We start from the raw sequence: 24,971 nt of genomic DNA, 5'->3' as shown, positions 1-24,971 counted from the left end.
TCTTGGGCCGTCAAGGACTTAGCCCAAAAGCAGGGAGAAGCGCCCGAAGAAGTTTCCTGTTGCAGGTGGAAAAACCTCCTTCGTCTTCTCCGTAGCTCCGCAAACCCCAGACCACCGCAAAACTCGCCCGCCGCAGGTCCCCGTTCTCCTTCCTACCTGTGCCGGGATTCTCGGAATCCCCAGAGCCATCTTCCGACCCGAAGGACCAAAAGCCAGAGCCCGGAGATGCCATCGGCTTTGGAGACTGGAGCAGGTCGCCTGCGAGTGCGAGCTGCGCGCGAGCTGCCTTGGGCTTGGCCCTGCGCGCGCGTGCGTGCCCGTGTGGCGGGAGGAGGGCACCGTGCGGGGACCGGCGGGGCCGAGCGGCGAGGGCGGGTGTCACGCAGGAACAGAAAACGTCCGTGTCTGACCGTGCGTGTGTGTATGCGAGCTGGAGACAGGGTTTAGGGACGTGGCAACCCTTTGGAAGCCGGGGAGCCTTAAAAGAGACGGAGACTACCTAAGGGTCCTCGGAGCCCGGACTCAGGAAACCGCGGAGAGCACCAGAGCATTTGAGGGAAAGTGAGCCCAGTGGGGATGAATGAGGGGGCGGCGGAGGAAAAAAACACGAGAGAGGGAGGGAGCTGAGTCGTGAGGATGCGAGGCAGCCCGTGCACGCCAGCTGGAGTCAGAGTGAGGGGGTGGGAGGCGTGCCAGCGCGTCCTCGGGCAAGCCAGAGGCGGGAAGTGCGGGCGGCAGCTGTCCCGGGTGCTGCCACGGACGCTGCGCGCCAGCGTCAGCGAGGGGCAGGCTGGGGAGACCTCGGCGAGGCGGGAAGCGTGGCCCAGAGGAGTTTTCTGTGTGCATCAATTGGGGTGTTGTTTGAGGTCTGGCTCCAGCTGAGGGGAAGGAAGCGGGGTTCCCGCGCCGTTTTCCTCCAAGCAGGTGCTGAGGTCGCTGCGACCTCGAGAGCTCGCGCCCCGGGCCGGCATCAGGCGCGGTTCACGAGCCTGGGGAGGGGACGGCGGGGGAAGGACTCCTACCCGCTGATGGGCTCATTTCAGCGCCTTAGTAGAACCTGACGCCTGCCTGCTGAACCGCGCCGTACCCGGGGTCGCACCGTTCCTGCGCAGCCAAGGGCTAGATCGCGGGACCCACAGTCCAGGCTCTGAGTGACGGCTGGGGAGAATGACTGCTGATTGAGGCAATTAAAATCCACGCTGGAGTCTACTGAGGACCTCGGGCTGGGGAAAAAAAATAAAACGAATGGAAACTTCTTGGAAGAGAATGAGACAGAGCGGCCAGAGTCGGCAGGATTGATGGCGGGTGGGGGATGGAATCAGGGCATTTGGTGACCTTGGCCCGTGGAGGCGTGGAAGGGCCCGCTGCTTGCGTGTAAGGGGGATCTGTGTGCGCCTGGGAGGGGAGAACAGGGTTTCCAACTAAGCAATCTCGGCTTTACAAATCCTAGTAGGAAAGAAGGCACCGCCTGCAGGGCCTTCGTTTTAAGGGGCTTCAAACCAATGGCCCCCCCCCCGCCCCCACAGAATCTTCGCGGTAGCGGGTGACCCGGAAGCTCGAGATTGGTTCTCTCTGAGGCGTATTAGGAAGGGTTTTCTCTTTTTCTAATAAAGAAAGGAGGAGAAAGTCAGAATCTTTGTGATGATTTTCCTTTCTACAAAAAGCTATTACAGACAGGGAGGACGCCCTGAGGATTGGGAGCCCTTTGACAGTTTGCGCTGCATTCTCCTGGCAGTGGAGATCAACTTCAAGTGCACCTCGCAGCTCCGGGGCTCTGGGGGAGACGGAGGGAGGGAGAGAGGGGAAAGGGCTGAGGTCGGCTTCCCGAGGCGGCTGCCTTCCCCGCGTCTGGCCAGAGCGCCTGTCATTTCCATTGTGTTCACAAGCCGTTTTATTTCTCTGACCTCCTGAACCAGCCACCAAAGCTGCTAACAAAGCAGAGACCCGGGGATCCCGTCTGGGCGAGCACCCCTCGACCCTGGCTTAGAAGGGACATTCTGGGGCCCATGCTGGACGCATACAGGCCCAAGTCCTGTGTGCTCGAGCACAACTGTCCCTGGTCAATCCTCTCCACAAAGCGCTGTCTTTTTCTCGCGTGCCTGAGTCCAGGGGTTCCCTGAGGAGTCATGGGATCCACACTATGGCAGCTGGGCCCAGGCGCCAGGGTGAGAGCAGGGAACCAGTCGGGCGTTGATAGCGTCTTGCCGAAGGCTGGCACTGAGCGTGCTAGGTGAAGTCTGGACCAGGCTGTGGGAGCCCGGGTGGTCGAAAACTCAGGGCTCAGTTTGGCTCCTCTTTCTTGTTCTCCTGGCTCTGATACTCCAGGTCACCACGATAACAACTCCGGAAACTTAAAGACTTGTGGTTCAGCCATCTGCACTTCAGGCATGGCAGCTCCGCAGCTCTCTCCAGCCTGGCAGAAGCTAGTTCTTTGTTGAAATCCATATCAAATCCTGCAAAGGTTTTGCTTCAAGCCAGCAGTCTAGGGTTGCAGAACTTTTCTACTACGGATGAGTGGTTGAAAACATAAAGGTTCTTAAAAGCACGCGTTTAAATCACACAAAACCCCCAAAGAAGAAACGGATTAAAACACCTGAATTTAACTGATTTTTTTTTCTTTTTGGTAAAGCAATGGCTTCAAGTGCTACCGTTTAAACTCCATTAAATCCCACAGCTCTGGAGTACTTTGGATCTAATGGTGATATTTACATTTTTTATTTAAACACACCCTACTTCAGATGCAGACGGGGATCTGATTTGTCTTTCCTGAAGGCTGTCCCTCCCTAGACGGTAATTTGCTTTGTAATGACTTTCATTTCACTAAAGAGCCCATTCCCCCTCTCCGGGGCTTGGGGTTGGAGATAACAAAAGAGCTCTGGGAGGTAATAATTACAGTCATTAGTTCACAAAGGAGGCAGCCAGTGAATGGGAAGGGAAGGCGGCCGCTTTGGAAGGCCCTTCCTCAGATGAGGGGAGAGAGACCCAATCCTCCAACTTGTAGGGACAGTTTCCTTAGGTGTCTGGTTTACCAACATATGGGTCTCAGGCTCACCCAAAGAAGAGTGTCTGGCACACATTTTCCTGTGTCCTTCCCAAGCTTAAATGTCAAAGGACAGAGAAAGAAGGGAAGAGGAAAGAAAAAGAGGAAACGACCACGGAAGAACACAAAAATACTGCAACCAAGCATTCACCAAGCCTGTGCCATTCTCTTTTCTATTCTCACTTAAAACACTGGTGCAGGGAAAATTTAGTGAGGGAGTCTGTTGCCTCCCTCCATAAATTCTCCCTACACCAACAGAAGTAATAGAAGGGGCTGAGTGCCAGGGCTGTTGTCTTCAGGGGCCACCCGAGAAGGAAGCCTAGATTGAAGGGTGGCCAGGCAAAAAAGCTGAGCTTAGCTTACTGCCCCTTACCCCTGGTGCCTGCTCCGCCCTCCCCACAAACCCAGGCCTTCTGGAGGCAAGTGGACAGGCAGCTAGAGGTGGAAGGGGGCCAGGCCACTTTGGGCTTTAGACACCCCTGCCCCTCCCAGCCCCTCTCTCTGGTGACCTGCTGTGCTGGTTTCCTTGGTACTGGGCTGTACTGGGCTGCTCAGTGCATTCGCACAGCTGAGGGTCACTCCTTACTTTCAGTCGCAACCCCAGCAAGGCTGTGCCGCTAGCCCAGGGAAAAAGAAGGCCTGGAGGGCACTTGGACTGCCCTGCTATAGCTGCAGGTTTCCCCTTGGCCACATTGCATCTGTAAAATGAAGAGATTACACGAGTTGGCTCTGGGGACCTTTTGGTGCCAACTCTTTGAGTTGGCGAGATTACCATGCCCTGTGGACCAGCAGCGCAACAAACGTTCTGAGCCCCCTGCACGTGCCCTCACTCACTCCTCGAATATTTCCCCAGAGTCTTTTGACTCTGGCTTGTGGGTGCAGGAGCCAAGGGCACCCACACAAGGGGTGAGCCCCATCGTGGTCAGAACCCTTCTTCTGATTCCATGCAACGACCTCATCACCTGTCCTCACCCTCTCCAGGTTGCTTAGATGGGAATGTCAGTTTCATAAAACAGCTTAAACCGGGTTTTAGAATAAGGTGCAGTCAATCCAGGAATGCAAACTTCTGTCCACCCACTAGCCTCCCCCATTTTAAATACACACAAAGTCGGAGTAGCAAAGATGGCCCCAAATCTGTAGACCGGGAGAACCTGAAATCTGACACTTCCACCCAGTGGGGGCACTAGCATCTTTATAGATGGGGCCGAAGACAGTCACACAGATTGGGAAGGCATCGTGCAGGCGAGCACGTGTGGTGTGTTGGGGATTTAGACATTGGAGGCCTCTGCGTTTGTGTGGCAAGGGGTTTTAGCTTAGATTGTGTTTGTCTGAAGTGGCTGGGTGGTGCTGGGAGTTCGCTGATGAAGGCACCTCAACGCCCCTCCTTGGGCACCGTCACCAGCATAGCCTTATAGCAGAAGCCCCTCAGAAGCCCCAGAGGGGAAAATGAGGGATCAGTCACGCAAACCACGGGTTTTCCAAGGCACTTCCTTTATTTAGTAACCTTAATAACCAAAGGAAGAGAAAGAGCAAGTTTGAGATGAAATACATCTTCGAAATTCTCCCTACCCCTACCGGGCTTTTTTCTCTAAGATTCAACCGCTAGCACGTCTTCTGTTGGCCAAGAAAAGCCGTTTCCAATAATAATAATAAAAAATCTGTGAATTCAGTCACCGCAAATGAGAGTGGGGTTGGCGAGATCCCAGGCGCAATGGGGTCCACAGGAGTCACAAAAAAAAGAACAAAGAGAGAGATTAGGGGAACAAGGACAGGGTTGCCCCAACCGGCGGGCTGGTGAGAAAGGAGGGTGCGGGAGTTCGGAGAGAAGGCGTCGGGGGAGGTTTCCAGAGGGCTTCCAGGTCTCTTCTTTCGGAGCACGAAGGCCGGCCCGGCACTTGAGGGCCGAGCGCAGCAGGCAGCCTCTGCGGATATCAGGGCCGCAGCTTCAGTGCCTGCTGGTGCCAGCCCCAGAGTACCTGCTTGGTCCCTGCTGCCCCGCAGGCTCGAGCGCCTTCCGACGGCGGTGTCTGCCTCGTTGCGCGGTTAGGACTGCTGGACGAGGCGCCGGCGCTGAGAGGTTTTGCGCAGGAGCCTCCTAAAGTCGTAGGGGTTGGCTGCTGGCCCTCTCTCCTCCTCCTTCTCCTCCTCCTTCTCGGGGCTCTCCGCCGCCCAGCACCTGCAAGCGAAACCCAGGGCCCAAGTGTCAACCGCACCACAGTGAGCAGCGCGTCCCCACCTACCCCAAGTTAGGCGGGTCCTCTTCCTCCCACGTTCTGCCAACCGCAGACATTTAGGGCAGGCACAATCGAAATGACTGGATAATGGCCAAACGTATCTGCGATAATTCTCAGCAGGTTTTAAAAACTCCTCTAAGCTGAGGAGCAGAGGGGCTGGTGGAGCCTGGTGATGGTGTTTAGATACGTGCTAAGTTAAGCTTCAGAAGGTGCAGTTTGGAAAGATGAGTTTGGATTGCAATAATTCACAACCAATAAACAAATATTTATTTTAATACCTTAATTTTAACACACTTTGGTCAAACAGAAAAAACTCAAAGTGCCCAAATAGACACTCAATACTTTGCATTTTAAAACTGCTCAGATGTTTCTTTAAAAAATGCTCACTCAAAATCTGACCAACTGCTCTGTTAGTGACACCAAGAGCTATGGGCCTTGTTGGCTTTTTCAGTGTTTCAATGTTTTCAATGAGGCTGCTGGGCTAAGTTTCTGAATCCATTGCTGGGAACCCCTGCCAATGTTTACCTTTAGATTCTGCAGCTTGTCTGGGAAGTGGGGTATTCCCTAAAAATGCAGCTACATAGATTCATTCACTCCCCATTCATTCACTCATTCATTCACTGAGCACCTGCTAAGTACCAGCCACCAGTGTAGGTGATAGGTGAGCAGGAATCCTTGCTGTCATGGAGTTTATAGTCTAGTGCAGGAGACCCACAGACAACTTGAAAACACCAGGGGGTGAGAGGTGCTACACAGAAAAGTCAAGCTGGGTAATGGGGAAAGAGTGGTGTGTGTGTGTGTGTGTGCATGTGTGTGTGTACAGGCAATTTCATACAGGGTGGTTGGAAAGGCCTCTCTGATAAGGTGACATATGAGGAGAGACCTGAAGGAAGAGAGTGAGCCATGCAGATCTCATGGGGAAGGACAGTAATTCCAGGATGATAGATCAAGCAATGTAAAGGCCGCAAGACTAGAGTGTACATCATGTTCAAGGAACAGCAAGGAGACCACTGTGGCTTGAAAAGAGTAAGCAAGAGGGGGAAATAGCAAGAGATGAGAGAAGGAGGAATGAGGATAGAGTGTTCAGATAATTTAGTGCTCATATAATTTGAGACCACGTCAAGGACTTGACTTTTCCTTACAGTGAGAGAAACATTGAAGGGTTCTGTGCAGAGCAATCACTCATAACGGGATCTGTCTGCCAGGATGAAAGTAGGAAGGCCTGTTAAGAGATTCTGCAGTAATCCAAGCAAGACTGATAGTGGCTTACACTAGGCTTGTGGAGGAGGAGGTGAGAACTGGCCAGATTCTGGTCATACTTAGAAGTAGAACTGAAAGGGTTGGCTCACTGATGGATTAAATGTGGGGTGTGAAAGAGAAGAACCAAGAATGTCCCCAAGGCTTTTGGCTTAAACAACTGGAAGGATGGAACTGTCATTTAATGAGATGGGGAAGGCTGCAGCGAAGCATAATTTCTGCAGTGGGATAAACATTTTAGTTTTGGTTATGCTAAGTTTGAGATATTTATTAGATATTCAAGAGGATATCAAATATATAAGTCATGGCAAGGCTAGATATTTCAGTTCATGAATTTTAAGTACAAAGACAATTCCTTCCCTTCCTTCCTTCCTTCCCTTCCTCCCTCCCTCCCTTCTCTCTCTTTCTCTCTTTTTTTCCTCTCTCTTTCTCTCTTTCTCACTCTGTCACCCAGTCTAAAGTGCAGTGGTACAATAACAGCCTCACTGCAGCCTCAACCTCCAAAGCTCAACTGATCCTCCAGCCTCAGCTTCCTGAGTAGCTGGGACTACAGGCATGAGCCACTACGCCTGGCTCCTTTTTTTTATTTTTATGTTTTTGTAAAGACAGGATCCCACTAATGTTACCCAGGCTGGTCTTGAACTCCTGAGCTCAAGTGATCCTCCTGCCTTAGCCTTCCAAAGTGCTGGGATTACAGGCATGACCCACAGTGCCGGGCCAGGAATTTTAAGTACTCAGACAATATTTAAGGTCATGAGAGTGCATGTTGATAAAGCAAAGGTCTGGGACACTCCATTATTGAGAGATCAGTGAAATGAGAAAAGTCAGCAGGGAGAATGAGAAAGAGCAGCCAGTAAAGCAAGAGGCAAACCAAGAGAAGTGCTGTCCTGAAGGCCAATGAATGAAGTACTTAAAGAAAAAATGAGTAATATAGGTGTTAAATCACAGAGCATGGCAAAATGGAAGTCACTGTTGACCTTGGCAGAGGCAATTTCAGTGTCGTGCTGGGAGAGGAAACCTGAGTGAAGTGGCTCAAGAGAATAGGAAGAAAGAATGTGCAGGAGGTAGTATCATTACTCTTTCATGTATTATTCATTTACTATACTGAAGAGCAGAAAAAGTGGGTGGTTGTAGGGGGGGATTGGGTCAAGGATATTTTTTATGATGGATCTGAATGCATCATGTTCACTAATTGCCAGAAATGATTTCATAAAGAGAACAAACATTCAAGGTGCAGAAGAAAGAGGGGACAATTGCAGGACAATGCCCTTGAGTCAATGATAGCACTTGGATTTAGTGCACAAAGGGAAGGTTTCACTTTAGCTAGGAGGGTGGAAAGGTCATCAATAGAATCCTGAGGTAAGTAGACGGGTAAGTGGTAGGACGACTGATAGATTCAGCATGTGTCTGTTATCTGCTACTGTTATAAAAGAAGGTTGTCAGCTGAGAGCCAGGAAGTTTGGAGGGTTTGAGGAGAGAGGACCGGGAAAGTGGCATAAGGAATTTTTAGGGAAATGTAATATTGCAAAGTAACTAAGGGCCTGCCTAAGGAGTGGCCATAATTTTAAGTGGGATTAAATTGTTTTGATTTCACTCAGCATTGGAGTTTGCCAGTTGAATATAATTGAAGGAGAGAGGGCAAGGCCATTGGAAGTCTATGCAAATGAATGAAAATAATGGTGAAAGGAGAGGTCTAGAACGTAGCCTGCGATGGAATATGCCTCTATTCTGGTCCGTTCTGAATAGGGAATTAAAAGGAAAAGAAAAAGAAAAAAACCTTTGGCAAGGTCTTTCAGGGCATCCTGAGCTCAGTGGATACTTGACAGGGAAGGTCAAGTAGCATCATGATGGGTATTGAAGGAGCAGATCATCCTCTTCTGAGTTACTGACTTGAATTTTCATACCTATTCAGCTTATTTCTGTTTTAAGAATATTAAATATCAACTATCTGCCGGGTATATCACAAACATTATTTCTAATTCTAAGGACAACACTGCAAGGCCTTAGATTCCTGTTATTCTTAATTTGCAGATGAGAAAACAGACTGATCCTAGTTGCCATGGCTAGTAAGAAGTGGAGTGCAGATTCAAACCCAGGTCTATAGAGCTCAAATCTTAGGCTTTCCTCCTTGTATCCTTTTGCCTCTTTTTTTGTTGATGCTTCTTTCGCAATTCTCCTGTCTCTTAACTGAGGCACTTGTGTTCCATCCTATTTTCCCCTTTTTATCCTCCATTGATCATCTTGCCATAATTAAAACCTGCTTATGCCCTAAACACCCCACATCTCTCACCACTGCCCAGCAGAGACCCCACTAGGTCCCATGTTCAGAGGAGACAAGCAGATGTCAGCCTCTTGTTGTCCTCTTTTCCTCTAGTGCCATTCTCTAATCACTGATTGCCTGCCACCAGATTTTATTCATTTAAAGTCCAGGAGAACAATGAACTATCAAAAAAAAAAAAAAAAAAAAGAAAGAAAACAATCTCACTTACAGTAGCTACAAAAAATACTTAGGAATAAATTTAACCAAGGAGGTAAAAGATCTATACACTGAAAAGTATAAAACATTGATGAACGAAATTGCAGATGACACAAATAAATGGAAAGATATTCCGTGTTCATGGATCAGAATAATTAATATTGGTAAAACGCTCATACTACCCAAAGCAATCTACAGATTCAATGGAATCTCTATCAAAATTCCAATGACATCTTCACAAATATAGGAAAAACAATCTGAAAATTTGTATAGAACCATAGAAGACCCCAAATAGTCAAAGCTATCTTGAGCAAAAAGAAGAAAGCTGGGAGACATCACACTATCTGATTTCAAACTATATTAAAAAGCTATTGTAAGTAAAACAGCATGGTACTGGCATAAGAACAGATGCATAGACCAACAGAATAGAGAGCCCAGAAATAAATCCAACATTTACAGTCATTTGATTTTCAACAAAGATGCCAAAAACACACAATGGGGAAAGGACAGTCTCTTCAATAAATGGTGCTGGAAAAACCACATGTCCACATGCAGAAGAATGAAAGTAGATTGTTATCTCACTTACAAAAAGCAATCTCACATACAAAAATCAATTCCAAATGGATTAAAGACTCAAACATTAGACATGAAACTGCAAAACTAGAAGAAAATATAGGGGCTAGCTCATGTGATGCTGCCTAGAAAGAGAAAATAAAAGAAAGAAATTATAAGGGAAAAGCTCCATGACATTGGTTTGGGCAATGATTGTGATCTCAAAAGCACTGGCAACAAAAGCAAAAAATAGACAAATGGGATTACATCAAACTAAAAAGCTTCTGCACAGCAGAGGAAACATTCAACAGAATGAAGGAACAATCATTTAAATGGGAGAAAATATTTGCAAACTATACATCTAATAAGTGGTTAATATTCAAAATATAAAAGGAACTGATAAAACTTAGAAAAAAAAAAAACCCAAACAGAAAACAACCTTCAAATAACTCAATTAAATAATTAATTGGGCAAAAGACCCAAATAAACATTTCTCAAAAGAAGACTGAGAAATGGTCAACATGTATATGAAAAAATGTTCAATATCACTAATCATTGGGGAAATGCAAATTACAAACACAATGAGATCTCACACCTGTTAGGATGGCTACTATAAAAAAGATGAAAGGTTACAAATGTTCGCAAAGGTGAGGAGAAAAGGGAAACTCTTGCACATCGTTGGTGGGAATGTCAATTAGTACAGCCATTACAGAAAACCGTATGGCAGTTCCTCAAAAAATTAAAAACAGGCTGTGCACGGTGGCTCACGCCTGTAATCCTAGCACTTTGGGAGGCCAAGGTGGGCGGATCACCCGAGGTCAGGAGTTTGAGACCAGCCTGGCCAACATGGTGAAACCCCATCTCTACTAAAATTACAAAAATTAGATGGGTGTGGTGGCAGGCACCTGTAATCCCAGGTATTTGGGAGGCTGAGGCAGAAGAATCACTTGAACCTGGGAGGCGGAGGTTGCAGTGAGCCGAGATTGTGCCATTGAACTCCAGCCTGGGTGACAGAGCGAGACTGTGTCTCAAAAATAAATAAATAAATAATACAATAAAATAAAATAAATATGATCCTACTTCTGAGCATATATCCAAAGGTAATGAAATCAGTATGTAAAAAAGATATCTGGGCTGGGCACTGTGGCTCACGTCTGTAATCTTAGCACTGTGGGAGGCCGAGGTGGATGGATCACTTGAGGCCAGAAGTTCAAGACCAGCCTGGCCAACATGGTGAAACCCCGTCTCTACCAAAAATATAAAAATTAGCCAGGCATAGTGGCACACACCTGTAATCCCAGCTACTCTGGAGGCTGAGGCAGGAGAATCGCCTGAACCTAGGAGGCAGAGGTTGCAGTGAGCCGAGATCGTGCCACTGCACTCCAGCTTGGATGACAGAGCGAGACTCACTCAAAAAAAAAAAAAAAAAATCTGCACTCAGATGTTCATTGCAGCATTATTCACAAGAGCCAAGATATGGAATCAACTTAAGAGTCCATCAATGGATGAATGGATAATGAACATGTGGTATACGTACACAATGGAATACCCTTCTGCCTTAAAAAAGAAAGAAATCCGGCTTGGCGTGGTGGCTCATGCCTGTAATTCCAGCATTTTGGGAGGCCGAGGAGGGCAGATCACAAGGTCAGAAGATTGAGACCATCCTGGCTAACACAGTGAAACCCTGTCTCTACTAAAAATACAAAAAAATATTAGCCGGGTGTGGTGGCGGTTGCCTGTACTCCCAGCTATTCGGGAGGCTGAGGCAGGAGAATGGCATGAACCCAGGAGGCGGAGCTTGCAGTAAGCCGAGATCATGCCACTGCATTCCAGCCTGGGCGATCTCAAAAAAAAAAAAAAAAAAAGAAAAGAAATCCTGCCATTTGTAACAACACGAATGAACCTGGAGGACAGAATGCTAAGTGAAAGAAGTCAGGTGCAGAAAGACAAATATAGCGTGATCTCACTTATACGTGGAAGTCAAAAAAAAAAAGAAAAAAAGACAAGCACACAGAGCAGTGAGTAGAATAGTAGTTACCAGGGCACTGGTCGTGGGACTGGGGAGAGATCAGTCAAAGGATACAAAATGTCAGTTAGACAGGAGGAATAAATTCAAGAGATCTACTGTACAACATGGTGACTATAGTTAATAGAAATGTATTGTGTACTTGAAAACTGCTGAGGGTAGATTTTAAGTGTTTTCACCATACAAAAGGTAGCTAAGTGAAGTAATTCATATGTTAATTAGCATGATCAAGCCATTCCACAATGTACATGTATCTTAAAACATCATGTCCTATACCACAAGTTTATACACGTTTTGTCAATTAAAAAAATCACAAGGCACTCAGTTCACCATTGCTGTTGTCTCTTACTCCCAGACTTACACCCTCTTGGGCAATGCCAATACTTGGTGCGTGTATGTACACAAAAAGACATTCTTTGTGCATTAATATCTTCTGACACGTAGCTTAGTCTCAAATTTCTCCAATTGTTTCAATAGCACTATTTCGCTGTTTGGTTTTTGTTTTCTATTTTAAATTCAGGATACTGTCAAGGCTGTTTTGTCTCTGTAACCTTCCTTAGTTTAGAAAAAAAAACCTTATCTGAGTTACCTTGTTCAGCTTTGTTATATGAGTATACTTTTCCTCTAGCATCAAGCTCTTGGATGTAAGGATCACATCTTACGCACTATTCTATCCACCCCTTCTTCAAACGCCCAGCATGATCTTTTGCATAGGATGGAAATACTGAGTAATGGTTAAGGCCATCAGCTCTGAACTTAGAAATTCTGGCTCCATGAACTTATCATCTAGGTGACTCTTTGCAGTCACTAAACTTTGTAGACTTAGCCTCCTCATCTATAAAATGGGGCAATAATAGTAACTGCCTCGTGCGGCTGCTGTGAGGATTAAATGAGACAATGGCATAGTGCCTAGCACAATGTAGGCAGTCAACAATACTAGCTGCTAGCATTTATTCCAGTGGATACTAAATAACACCCATAGACATCACTTAATCTACATCAGGAGTATTTCAGGGATAGAACACTTTCATAGCAGATGTGTATCTGCCAGTGGGGGGAAGGGGAAGGATACATTGGAGAAGGGGCAGGGTGAGCTTTTAAAATGGGAAGCAGGTAAGTCAGTGAAAAGCAAATGGGCAGGGAGTGAACATCGGGGATTTTAGTTCACTAACTCAATGTGTGACCTTGGGCAAATCACTTAATCTTTCTGGCATTTGGTGTTCTTCTGTACAGAGCTCTGTGATTAGACTAGAACATCTCTAAGCTCCAACATGTTACTGATCCCAAGATGGAAGAGCACATCTTCTTTTGGAGGCAAAGGGCAAATATCATAGTTCAGATGGATTCTGGAAAAGCAAATAAAGATGATAATAGCCACCACTGATAGAACACGTTTCCTATGCCTCTCCTAAGTACCCTATTGCTACATTTAGTCTCTACAACAACATGGTGAGGCAGTTATTAGTAAATTCTTTTGCAGATATGGAAATGAAGCTTCAACAGGTCAACTATCATGAGCAAGGTCACTCAACAACTAAGCAGCAGGATCAGGATCCAAACCTAAGACCATGTGACTCTAAAACTTTTCTTCACCACCATGTCACGCTGTAAAATGGGTGAGGGTTCTGAGGACCCTAGACTCACAGGATATTCGTTTAGAATTTTGGATGAACAGCTTTTTGTCTTCCGTCATTACTCCAATTTTTCATATGCCATGTTTGTTTTATTATGTATCCAGATCTCAAAACGCCACAGATATTTTGGGAGAAAAGACAAAAAAATTCCTAAAGTATGAAATAAGCTACAAGATAATTTACTTAATGTCAGAAAGTTGGTGGCAAGGTGAGAATTCAAGTCCAAAATATGCATTTTTCTATGAATCTTTCTCTCAAATGTTTTTGGGTCTGACATCATTGATTCTGAGAAATTAACAAGCATAATTAAGAAACCAATGAGTAATTAAAATTACTTTGATTAAGCTTGAATATAGATTTTGGATATGATATATTGCTTACAATTAGATGACCATATAATAATTTATCATCCAAAATGAAGTACTTTTATTAAATAACAGGAGTTTTTGTTAATAATTACACCAAGAAAACAGATATAAACTCAGTTTTTGCTAGGAAAACTGAGGTGTCTGATTACTCTACCATAACACTGTACATGACATTACTTTTAAACACCATATCACTCAAAAGATGCAATATTCATTAAGAGTGCTTTCTCATTCATCTATATATAAAGTGAAATATCTTAAAAAATGAAATTGTGAGTATAAAACTGCAAATGCTGTACTTTAAAGTTTAGCTTTTTACCTTTCATTAGCCTTAATACATTGATTCTGGAGTTCTTGCTGTGGTCTTCGTTCTCTTAAACTAGGGCTATGTTCCTTTGGTCCAGAACGACTGGGCAAAAATTCCTTATAATAGAAATCTTCCAAATCTAATAATTTTCCCTGACTGTAAATGAACACACAAACACACCATTGCATCAATCTAATTTTCTACTCACTTAAACTTACAGGATACTTTTTTTCTTTAAAAGTATTTACTATAATTTAGAGTAACATACACATGTCAATACAAATGGGAGGTCTTGAAATGTGGGAAAAACAGTATATCCCATAAGTAAAAAAGAAAAACCTTCATGTCTTACCTTGAACAGAACATTAGCTGTGGGAGCACATTTTCCTGGTTCTATTGCACTGAACTTGGCACCAAACTAGTGGTTACTAGAATAGCCAGTGATTGCAGTGTTTCAGTTTGGCCAGTCCAGATCAGCAGTCGCTACTGACCTTTAGGCCATTATCAGAAAAGCTCACCTTTGTGTACTAATACTCAGCATTTTCAAATTTTATAAGCCCTCAGTACATTGATACACATATGATCTTAACTTACCTCCTTCATGAATAACATTCTGTCCTCCCTCTACTCTTTGTTCTTTAGTGGATTAATTTCTGTGCTAGATTTTAACACCCACACATGACATACACATAAGGGTGCATCCTTGCCCATGTTAATTCTTGGTTCTACTCAGGGCACGGTCTGGTTCCTATGGCTCTCTGGGACTTCCTAAGAGATAAACAGGTAGGTCTGGAAAACCTCCAGGTGTTACAGTGCTTCCAGGAAAACACACTTTTCAAATTACAGATACTAATCTAAAAAGGACTTTCAGGATGTCACTGATTCAGAAACGAAGAACTGTGTTCACTCATGCTTAATAGAAACGCTCTTGTTTGTTCTTAGCACTCACTGTCTGGAAATTGGTTGACATTAACATTGATTAAAACAGTGATATAATATTAAAAGAGTAAAATATCAGTGGGAAATATAAGAAAAGGAGAATAATGTGAATTTAAGTGTGCTATACTTGCAAGTAACATAAACCTTATCCTTTTAACAAATCTATAAAAATTACAAGCAGCAAGATTTAGCATGTGTAGAAGGAGAAAAAGCAAAAAGGAGTTTGGGGAAAGAAAATTTATGAATACAGGGTGTTCAAATTGCCCAAGCAAAACCATTCCATGGAACAAGAAAAGCAAATTACCTACTGGGAGGGTACGATTCATTTAAAACATATTCAAGTTCTTAGTGCTATGCTGGCTCAATAGATTTCCAGTGGGCAGGATCTTATAAATTATACATAAATCACATATTTGTAACATAAATGTATCGAGTGCACATTACTTTCCAAATCTATCCACATAAAATAGGTGATTTTTTTTTTTTTTTTTTTTTGAGATGGAGTCTCGCTCAGTCGACTGCTCAGGCTGGAGTGCAGTGGTGCGATCTCAGCTCACTGCAAGCTTCGTCTCCCGGGTTCACGCCATTCTCCTGCCTCAGCCTCCTGAGTAGTTGGGACTACAGGCGCCCGCCACTACGCCCGGCTAATTTTTTTTTTTGTATTTTTAGTAGAGACGGGGTTTCACTGTGTTAGCCAGGATGGTCTTGATCTCCTGACCTGGTGAGCCACCCGTCTCAGTCTCCCAAAGTGCTGGGATTACAGGCGTGAGCCACCACGCCCGGCCTAAAATAGGTGATTTTAAATCATAATTTGAACACATGGATTTTTATTTTTGTTTGAATAAGATGACTGATTGAAATCGAGAATTAATAATTACCTGTCTTTCCTTGGTCTTCGTTTTTCTTCTTGGATTGACTTCTAAAGGAAAGAAGAATTCAAAAGATCTATATAATATTATGATCTTAATATAATTGATATATTACTATAATCTTAATATGTAAATACACTTACTCTTAAAAGACTAAGTTAGAAATAAGCAAGTGGATACAATATTTTAAAAATTTAAAGAAATATAATTTACTCAAGTTTTATTAATTATAAATTTCTGGTTATTTTTGCCACACCCAAACTGAAATGAATCTTTGCATTCCATATGAAAAATGTATTTCCCACACAGTGACCAATATAAACAAGGCTACATAAGATCTATTTACTACAAACGGGAGCAAACTGTAAAATTTCTGGGAAGCCCATTTCTCTATACAAATGCAGTTGCGATGGAAGCAGGTTAATTAAGCTGCTTTGAATGTCTTGCTTCTTTGTCTGCAGGTAAAACAGATGGGTGAATATGGAGGGCAGGTGCAACAGTCCGCAAAAAGAATGAAATTGTGACTTCATAAACCTATAGGAGCCCATTTATGACATAAACGTAGCAGCACAGATGATATATGTTTTCATTTGCACAATGTTTTCATAGTTGAGAACTTTATGTATCAAGGTCAGAACAAATTAAGATATGCAAGTATGGAAATAATTAGATATATTTTAACTGATACTTCAATTTGAACACTAACAAAATGGTCCTTTGAATATAAGTTTCACCTTATATACAAACCAGTATTATCTTTTGCACTGTAGAATTAGTAATGCGTTTTTGTGTGTGTGCTAATTCAATATATTTGAGCTCATATATTTACATGTTGCCACAGCATATTTGTCTTTTAGGCTGAGAAAACAGACACCATATTCACCTTGAACAAACTGAAGATATTATAACTGTGGAAACCCTATAGCAGGTATCAAGTTGGCTGGTACCATAAAAGTGTTGTATAACAAAAATGGCAGTTAATAATGGTTTATAAATACTGAGGGTTTTCCCCAGTATTCTTAGAGACACAGTAAGTCATGTTTTTTTCAGCATTTATCATTTGTTGTGCTCTAAAATAGTAGATGAGTGAAACAGTTCATGGTTTCTTTTATTCTTATTGGTTGGCATTTTAACGTGTGGATGAGGTAGAAGTGAGTGCTTCCTTGCATCATGTCTGAGAGGAGACCATTCAGGAAATAATGTAAGGGCAGGATATCAATTACATTCCTGTTCTCCCGTTTCCTGTCACTTCACATTCTTGAGCCAATGCCCTAGGCTAAGAGGCGCTTACAAATAATTACATTGCCCGCATAGGAACAGTGGCCACTAGCAGTTCAGTTAATGATCTCTGGGACTGGGGTGCTGTTTGTTGTGGTGGTTGTTTCTGTTTTAACATTACTTCAGTAGTAGTTTCCTACAGAAGTCCTGCCTCTCTCATCCATTACCTGAAAAAAAGTCCCTTTTGTTCTAGGTAACAATTGCCTATAGTTCAAAGTTATGCTTAAGTGATGGCACTACGTTGAGTGACAGAGATGCCCTTTATATAACTAAGAATCAAATAATGTTCTGCCCTTGAATTCTCAGGCTGGTGAAGATCCTATTTATACTAGATCAGCACTTCCTTCTGGGACATGGTGTATATAAGTTGGTTCTCAGTTATGCGAATTCCTAGAAGAGGACGTATTGTCCAGACATCTTTCACTCTTGTCTGTGTTAGAATATTCTTTTTTCTTTTCTTTCTTTTTGAGACAGGGTCTCGCTCTGTGACTCAGGCTGGAGTGCAGCGGTGCAATCTCGGCTCACTGCAACTTCTGCCTCCTGGGCTCAAGTGATCCTCCCACCTTAGCCATCCTTGTAGCTGGGACTATAGTCATGACCCATCATGCCCAGGTAATTTTTGTAGTTTTTGTGGAGACAAGGTTTCGCTATGTTCCCCAGGCTGGTCTCGAACTCTCAAGCTCAAGCAATCCACCTACCTCGGCCTCTCCAAGTGCTCGGATTACAGGTGTGAGCTGCCACATGTGGCCTTGTGTTAGAATATTCTCATGAAATGTAATTCAGTAATATATTTTTCCAAAAATTATTTAAGATGGCTCATAATATAAGTCATTATACAATTAAAATAATAAAGTAAAAATTGTAAATGAGAAACAAAGGAGGCAAAGGAAGTAGGTGCATTAAGATGGAGGCTTACATTTATCTCTTAGTTTCCTAACAGCTGGGGCTAAAAGGGGAGCACGATGCATTAACCTCTACCCTTTGTCATGAAAAGGGAAGCATATCACTCCTCAAAGGTGAGGATTTTATAAGAAATTTATTACACGGACTTTATAATGGGGACATTTTTGCTAAGATGTACAATGTTTTCAATTATAGTTTTGAAATTACAAATTAAAAACTTGAAATTTGAAATGAAAATAGAGAAGCAAATGTCCCATGGCAGTTTCTTGTAGAACCAGAGTAGAGAAAAGAAAGAAAGAGGAGACAAACATGACTCACGTAGATTTTCTGGCTTGGGTGTTTCTTGAGGAGGCCTTTAAAGAATAGTGTCTTAGCTCTGAAGACTTTGAAGAACCTGTTCCTTAATCAGGCACACTGCACTCCCCCCTCCAGCCCCACCCGACATAAAGAGATATGTTTTATGACAAAACGTTAAAATTCATATCCATTACATCATGGTGAGCACAATCTTACTTTCCTTTTGGTAATACACTACCAATTTCTTTATTTAGATGGATGAAGGAGCTAAAACGTTGAAGTTAGGAAGAAAAAGACTTTGGAGTGGCCAAACTAACTACTGCTGTAGTTTAGGGAAAGTACTGGAAAGAATAATAAAATTGGAAGGGATCTCTGATAAGATTGTGTTCGATTACTCATTTTTTTTGAGGAAACTTGGCCCTGAGTCATTTTTGCTGATGCTGCACAACTTTGAGAGTTAGCCCAGGCAGTACAACAGGCCATGCGCACTCCGCTAATGCTCTCCTCCACAGGCACGCTTCTGCGGCTTGGCTCACTCTTATTTTGGACACAGCAGCAGCATTTCCTAGACGTAAGAGATAAAGAGCATCAAGTCATAGGAAAGAGGCAACACTGATGTTAAGGCTGCCAGAATCGCCACTGTAAGAAGTGACATCCAAGGAGAAATATATATATATATATATATATAAACAGCAAAACAACTGAAAGCAGAGATGTTTGTGTTAGGCAAATGTAAAGGAAATAATTTTCTACAACTCAACAGCCCGAAAGTACTGTCCTACAGTGGTCTATTATTTAACAGTCTTCTAGTTACGATGTTAGCAGCACAGTGTTCTGAGGACTATGGCTGTAAAAGCGAGCATAGGCCCTGCCTCCATAGAGCTTCTAGTTTAGAGGGGGAAGTCACACAGGAGACAAGTAGACAAATAAATATTCATAAATGCACTGAAGAAGGCTGGGTGTGGTGGCTCACCCCTGTAATTCCAGCACTTTGGGAGGCCAAGGCGGGCAGATCACCTGAGGTCAGGAGTTCGAGACCAGCCTGGCCAACATGGTAAAATCCTGGCTTTACTAAAAATACAAAAAATTTAGGTGGGTGAGGCAGTGGGTGCCTGTAATCCCAGCTACTTGAGAGGCTAAGGCAGGAGAATCGCTTGAACCCGGTAGGTGGAGGTTGCAGTGAGCTGAGATCGGGCCACCGCATTCCAGCCAGGGCAACAAAGTGAGACTCTGTCTCAAAAACACCACCATCAACAACAACAAAAAACGCAAAATGCACTGGAGAAAAATGAAGCAGGCCTGGGACACACAGAGAGACTGGGTGCTGCCTTAGCCATGGCAGTCAGGGATCCTCTCTGGTAAGTATAGATCCAAATGAAACCAACCCAGTAGTCCCATAGACTGTTCTTTTTGATAAACATAGAAACTAACCCTTCTGTTCTTAAAATTTGAAACTTTTGTTTTATCTGAGTTGCTTCCTCAGGAAATAATCTTCAGGCCCCTCAAAAAAAAGGACTGAAACTCACCACAACACTGCACTCATTCACCATGATTGCTTCCTTGCCCCTCCCTAGTTCTTGTTTTCTTAAACATTGTTACATTTCCTCTCTGCTATATAAATCCCTGGCCTTAATCTGTAAGGGAGATGGATTTGAGACTGAGCTCGCATCTCCTGGGCTACAACACCTGATTAAGGCCTTCTTCCTTGGTAATACTCGGTTCAGTGATTGGCTTTCTGTGTGGTGTGCAGCCGGACCTCAACCAAATCCCTGGTGTTTCAGTAACAAGAATCAAGTACAAACATTTTGAATAGTGCTACAATAAAAGTTCACAGTACTGTATTGTATATTTCAAAATAACTAAAACAGTGGAATTGGGATGTTCCTAACACAAAGAAATAAATGCTTGAGATGATGGATGCTCCAGTTACCTGATTTGATCATTACACATTGTATGCTTGTGTTGAAATATCACATGTATTCCATAAACATGTACAACTAGTATGTATCCATAAAAATGAAAAAAAACATTAAAAAAAGTAAAAAAAAAATTCATTCACTGAAGTGACCCTGGATCATCAAGAAAGGGTTTAAAATATGCAGTATAATATATTTTAGAAAGACTTTCATGAAAACCCTTTAAAATTACAGAAAGTGTTTGGTGGTTAAAGGGAGTGGGACCTCATTACAGTCACACTTTTCACTATGTGTAATGCCTCAAATCCTGGGAAGGGCCAGATAAATATGAACACATGGTATATTTTCACTTGTAATAATATACTCCTTTTCCGTGTTTTTTCATTGAAGTCATAGATTTCAAACTCAGAGTTATAAAAAAGGATCCTATTCCCTAATGCCTTAGGATGTATGGAAATATAGTCACTTAAAAATAATAGTGCAATGACAAAGTAAGCTTCTTGGGGATGGAACTCATTTATGAGGCTCAGAATTTGCTCCGCAGTTCTCACTGGTTGTTAGTAATAACATTTCACTTCAGTTCAGGTCTTTTACAATTTCTCATACTGGGAATACTATCTGCTGTTGAAGTCATCACAATCACTTGTCATTTCAGTTGCACTTAATAAACAGCATTGAGTATCACTGACTACTTAAACTCAGGGTTAATAGGGAATGTTTGGTAATTTCTAATCTTGTTTCTGCTGTTCTATTTAACTGCATAAACAAATGTCAGAATATTTGCTGCTTTTTAAATTATTTGAGAGCACAGAAAAAAATCAATTTCATTTCTTAATCGGCTTCCTATATAAAGTGACTGTCAAACGCAGGTATCTGGAATTTTAGATTTTTCTCAATTTACTCCTATTTGTTTTTCATTGTTTTATTTCATTGCTCTCATTTGTACAACACATATTTATTGCATGCCTGCTATGTGTCAGGTTGAATAAAACAGGCAGACTCCTTGACCTTGTGGAAGCCACATCAATCCCTCTTTAGCATGATAACGTGTCATAAAAAGGAAGTACGTTCTTCCGGAGGATATAGGAAGAGCTCTCTTGGGATTTGGGAGTGACAAGGTTTCCTGAAGAAAAAGAGATCTAGGCTGAAGGTGTTTTGACCATGAAAGACAAGAAGAGGAAGAGGATGTGTGTTTTAGGCTGAAAAAAGGGCATATCCAAGGACAAATGTTCGTGGACAATTTGAAGAGGAGAATGCAGGTTACTGGGAAGGAAGTGCTGGAGTGGAGAGTTTGGAGGGGTGAATGAATGAATATCAAGCACAGAGGCTGGAAAGGTGAGCAGGGCCCAGATTCTGACAGGCCTTCATACCTTAGGACAGTGGGAAGTAACAGAAAAGCTCCATCAATGGGAGGATAGTATAATTGGATATTAATTTTAGAAATACAACTCAGGCTACAGTGTGGAAAATATGTTAATTAGAAGGGGAAAAACAAGACCAAGGGACCAGTAAGAGGAGTGACTCAGAACTATTGACAAGACATGCTGGCCTGGAAGAGGGTATTAGCACAGAGCATAGAGAGAAACAGAAACTCAAGAAATATTTGGATTTAGATTTTTGAATATGGAAGATGAGAACGAGGGAGAAGTCAAGGTAATAGTCAGATTACTGGCTTGTAAAATTAGTTGACTATTCACAAAAGACCACATATTGTGTGATTCTATTTATAGGAAATGTCCAGAATAGGCAAATCTACAGAAACACAACTAGATTGGTGATCGCCTAGGGTTTGGGGCACGGGGTGGGGAGTGGGAAATGACTTCTAATGGGTTTCTTTTTAAGGTGATGAAAATGTTGTAAAATTGATTGTGATTATTGTACTAAAAACCATTTAATATATATTAAGGTGGGTGAATTGTATGGCATGCGATTTATATCTCAACAAAGCTGTAAGTGTGCGCACCCATGTATGGATGTGTATGTGTGTGTATATATCTCTATATATGTATACATGGATGCTTGTGTGTATCTATGTAGAATATGTAAAATAAACATTAGATAGTTTGATATTTGAGTCTGGAGCTACAAAGGGATCCAAGCCAGTGATCAAGATTCAGAAATCAGCAGTCACTGAGGTTGTAGTAGTTAATGGGATTGTCTAAAGGAAATGAGAGGGGAGGAGAATGGGTTTCCACAGACAACCCTCTGTGGAAACTGAAAAGAAATCACTAGAGAGAAGGGAAAGAACTAGAGAAGACTGGCTAACTTGGAGGTCAAGTGTGAGCTTCATTTTCTGCCTGCGAGGTGGGAAACTTATTTCCAACTGATTCTCTGGGTTTCGACACGTCCTCTGGGTTCTCCAGGGCATAGGGGAGTGCTGCTCTCTCACTGTGGCAGTGGAGAGTGGAAGAGTGAATAAATATTGCAAATGGAGGGACCAGCCAGAGGGTGCAAAGGCCTCGGGAGCATGAGGGAATGCAGCTCACCAGCAGAGTTTCAAGCAGTTCACTATGGCTCGAGGACAAGAAGAGGGCAAGAAAAGAGGCTGAAAAGCAGTCGCGGGTCCCACAAAGAAGGCCTTGGAAGGAATCAGGACTTCATCCTGAAGGAGTTGCTGAGCCATTAAAAGAACAATTAAGGGAGGAGCATGCTCAAAGGTATGGTTTAGAGACATTTTCAGATGCAGGCTGGAGAGGATGCAATTAGGCAGTTACGTGGGACCTGAAATATTCCACAGTGGGAAATGATTAATAGTCTGAAATATGGTAATTGCTGTGAGGTTAGAGGGGGGAAATGAGTTGGAGTGAGCTTTTGCAGGTAGAAGCCACAGTTAGAGCCACTGATGGATCACACGTATGAGAGAGAGGACAAAATCCAGAATGACTCCCAGGTTCTTGGTTTATGAGACCATGTGGATGACAGTGGCATTCATGGAGAACAGGAACATGAGAAGAAGGCCAGGCTATCAGGGGTGACGCCAATGAGTCCTCATGCTGTTAGTAAGCAGGAGCTGTGTGGTCAGAAGACCTCAATAAAATGAATGGCCTGGCAGCTAAGGCATGCTTATCTGTGTCTCAGAATCCTAATCTGAGAGATATGGATAATACATTCAGGGATATTTCCAGGATTAGCTATCACAGTGTATGTGAACAAGCCTTATTCTAGGCCTGGAATTTAAAAGATGCTTAATAAACGTCTGTTTCTCCTTTTCTTTCCTTTTCTTCTAGTTTCACCATAACCCACCCATTTACACCAGGGCCCCTCTCTGGAGAGCTCCTGCTATGATGGGTTTCTCTTTCTGAGTTGATATTTTCATATCAGCTCATATTAATGGAACAGCAGAGAAAGCTGCAAGGAGGACGTGGTAGGTACTACCATGGGAGAGGCTTGAATGTGAGGAAGAAGGGCTGGAGGAGATCAAAGTGCCCAGATCCCCAGCCAGGGGAGGGCAGTGAAGAGGAGACCAAGGGCATCTCTGTCCTGCCAGGCCTTCCTTTGTGCCTGAACTAATCTAGCCACAGTTTTCACACTGGCCATTAGTAGATGTGATGGCTCCCATCTGATAGTAAGAGTGAGCCACTTACATGTAGTAGATAATAGTATGTGGAGTCTTCAGGGTTATTTAATGTTTTGGGTTTCCGGGGTCGTCTTGGGGGTCTCAATATTTTTGGCTCCTCTCCTTTAGAGATACCTATAAGAAAGGTGATCATAAACAAGTATTCAATTACAAAGACTATTATCAAGTGATGTTTTCCTTTTGGGATAAGTAAGAAATTATGTACATATGACTGAGGCTAAGGCTGGAGAAAAAGGAAATACGTTTGCTGCATAACCAACCCTTATCCTATTCCTCACCACGTGCTTTCCTCTAGTTGTCTGGTGGTCTAGGACTTTGAGAGCTAAGGGGAAGAAAACAAGAGGAAGAAAAAGAAAACCAATGCAGCCGGGTTCAGTGGTTCACGCCTGTTATCCCAGCACTTTGGGAGGCCGAGGCAGGCAGATCACTTGAGGTCAGGAGTTCGAGACCAGCCTGGCCAACATGATGAAACCCCGTCTCTACTAAAAATACAAAAAAATTAGTCAGGCGTGGTGGTGGGCACCTGTAATCCCAGCTACTTGGGAGGCTGAGGCAGGAGAATCGCTTGAACCTGGGAGGCAGAGGTTGCAATGAGTCGAGACCATGCCATTGCACTCCAGCCTGGGTGACAAGAACAAAACTCTGTCTCAAGAAAAAAAAAAAAAGGAAAGGAAGGAAGGAAGGGAGGAAGGAAGGAAGGAAGGAAGGAGAAAGAATGCATAGTTTGTCACGTGGAATTGAGTAGAGCAGTTCAGAGGATGGATGAGGTCAGGAGTCAAAGCTGCCAGAAAAAAAACTTAAAAAGGAATGTTATGCTCACAGAACCTCTTCTGTCCCTTCCCTCCCCCTTGTACCAGCCTCAGACAGTGACCCGTCTATCCAAGCACTGCACGATCTTCATTTTTAAGTACTGCCTCATATGTTATGGCCCCAAATGAAGAGACAGCTCATTTGCAGAGTTGACTCTTTCTCAAAAGCCTAATCTATTCTTTCTCCAAAATTTAGAAGCTCAAACCAATAGCTGTTTTAGATATGACATTAAAAGAGTGACCAAGAAAGAATAAATTTTTTTGTCTTTTCCTACTCTTTCTGTTAATATAGCCAAGATCTCAAACCTGGAGCAACACTGTCAGAGCCTCTGGTGATCTGTACACTTGGATGTTCATGTTCATTAGAAGTGGCTTTATATTTACAGAGCTAATAGACCTCATTACATATTTCTATTTTTTCATGATTCTTGACCACCCCATCCACCGACTCTGTTTGTGCAAGAATGTCTGCTCAACAGATAGATCAGG

The 24,971-nt window shown here is 43.3% G+C and overlaps 2 protein-coding genes across 16 annotated transcripts in view; both read right to left on the bottom strand.

Annotated features, from left to right (window-relative positions):
* Positions 1-725, bottom strand: part of GAD2 (glutamate decarboxylase 2) — a 90,492-nt gene extending 89,767 nt beyond the window's left edge. Inside the window, exon 1 of one of the 2 annotated variants that reach the window (XM_063727256.1) lies at positions 157-725. In XM_063727256.1, the coding sequence (XP_063583326.1) occupies positions 157-232 (76 nt within the window). In that variant the 5' untranslated portion in view covers positions 233-725. The remainder of the gene's footprint in view (positions 1-156) is intronic. The other variant, XM_024253712.3, reaches the window with a different exon arrangement.
* Positions 726-4,997: 4,272 nt separating this feature from the next.
* MYO3A (myosin IIIA) overlaps positions 4,998-24,971 on the bottom strand; it is a 271,375-nt gene continuing 251,401 nt past the window's right edge. For 6 of the 14 annotated variants that reach the window (XM_054522103.2, XM_024253781.3, XM_054522099.2 and 3 more), the window contains 4 exons: positions 23,681-23,787; positions 15,712-15,752; positions 13,907-14,050; positions 4,998-5,216 (listed from right to left, as the gene is read on the bottom strand). In XM_054522103.2, the coding sequence (XP_054378078.1) occupies positions 5,084-5,216; positions 13,907-14,050; positions 15,712-15,752; positions 23,681-23,787 (425 nt within the window). In that variant the 3' untranslated portion in view covers positions 4,998-5,083. Of the gene's footprint in view, positions 5,217-11,526; positions 12,932-13,906; positions 14,051-15,711; positions 15,753-15,923; positions 18,746-23,680; positions 23,788-24,971 lie in introns of those variants that run through there. The other 8 variants (XR_008510349.1, XM_054522102.2, XM_054522098.2 and 5 more) reach the window with 7 other exon arrangements.

Source organism: Pongo abelii, chromosome 8 (genome assembly GCF_028885655.2).
Source record: "Pongo abelii isolate AG06213 chromosome 8, NHGRI_mPonAbe1-v2.0_pri, whole genome shotgun sequence".
NCBI classification, from domain to species: Eukaryota; Metazoa; Chordata; class Mammalia; order Primates; family Hominidae; genus Pongo; species Pongo abelii.
The sequence above is the reverse complement of the archived record's forward strand: the minus strand, read 5'-3'. Positions and strand labels throughout refer to the sequence as shown.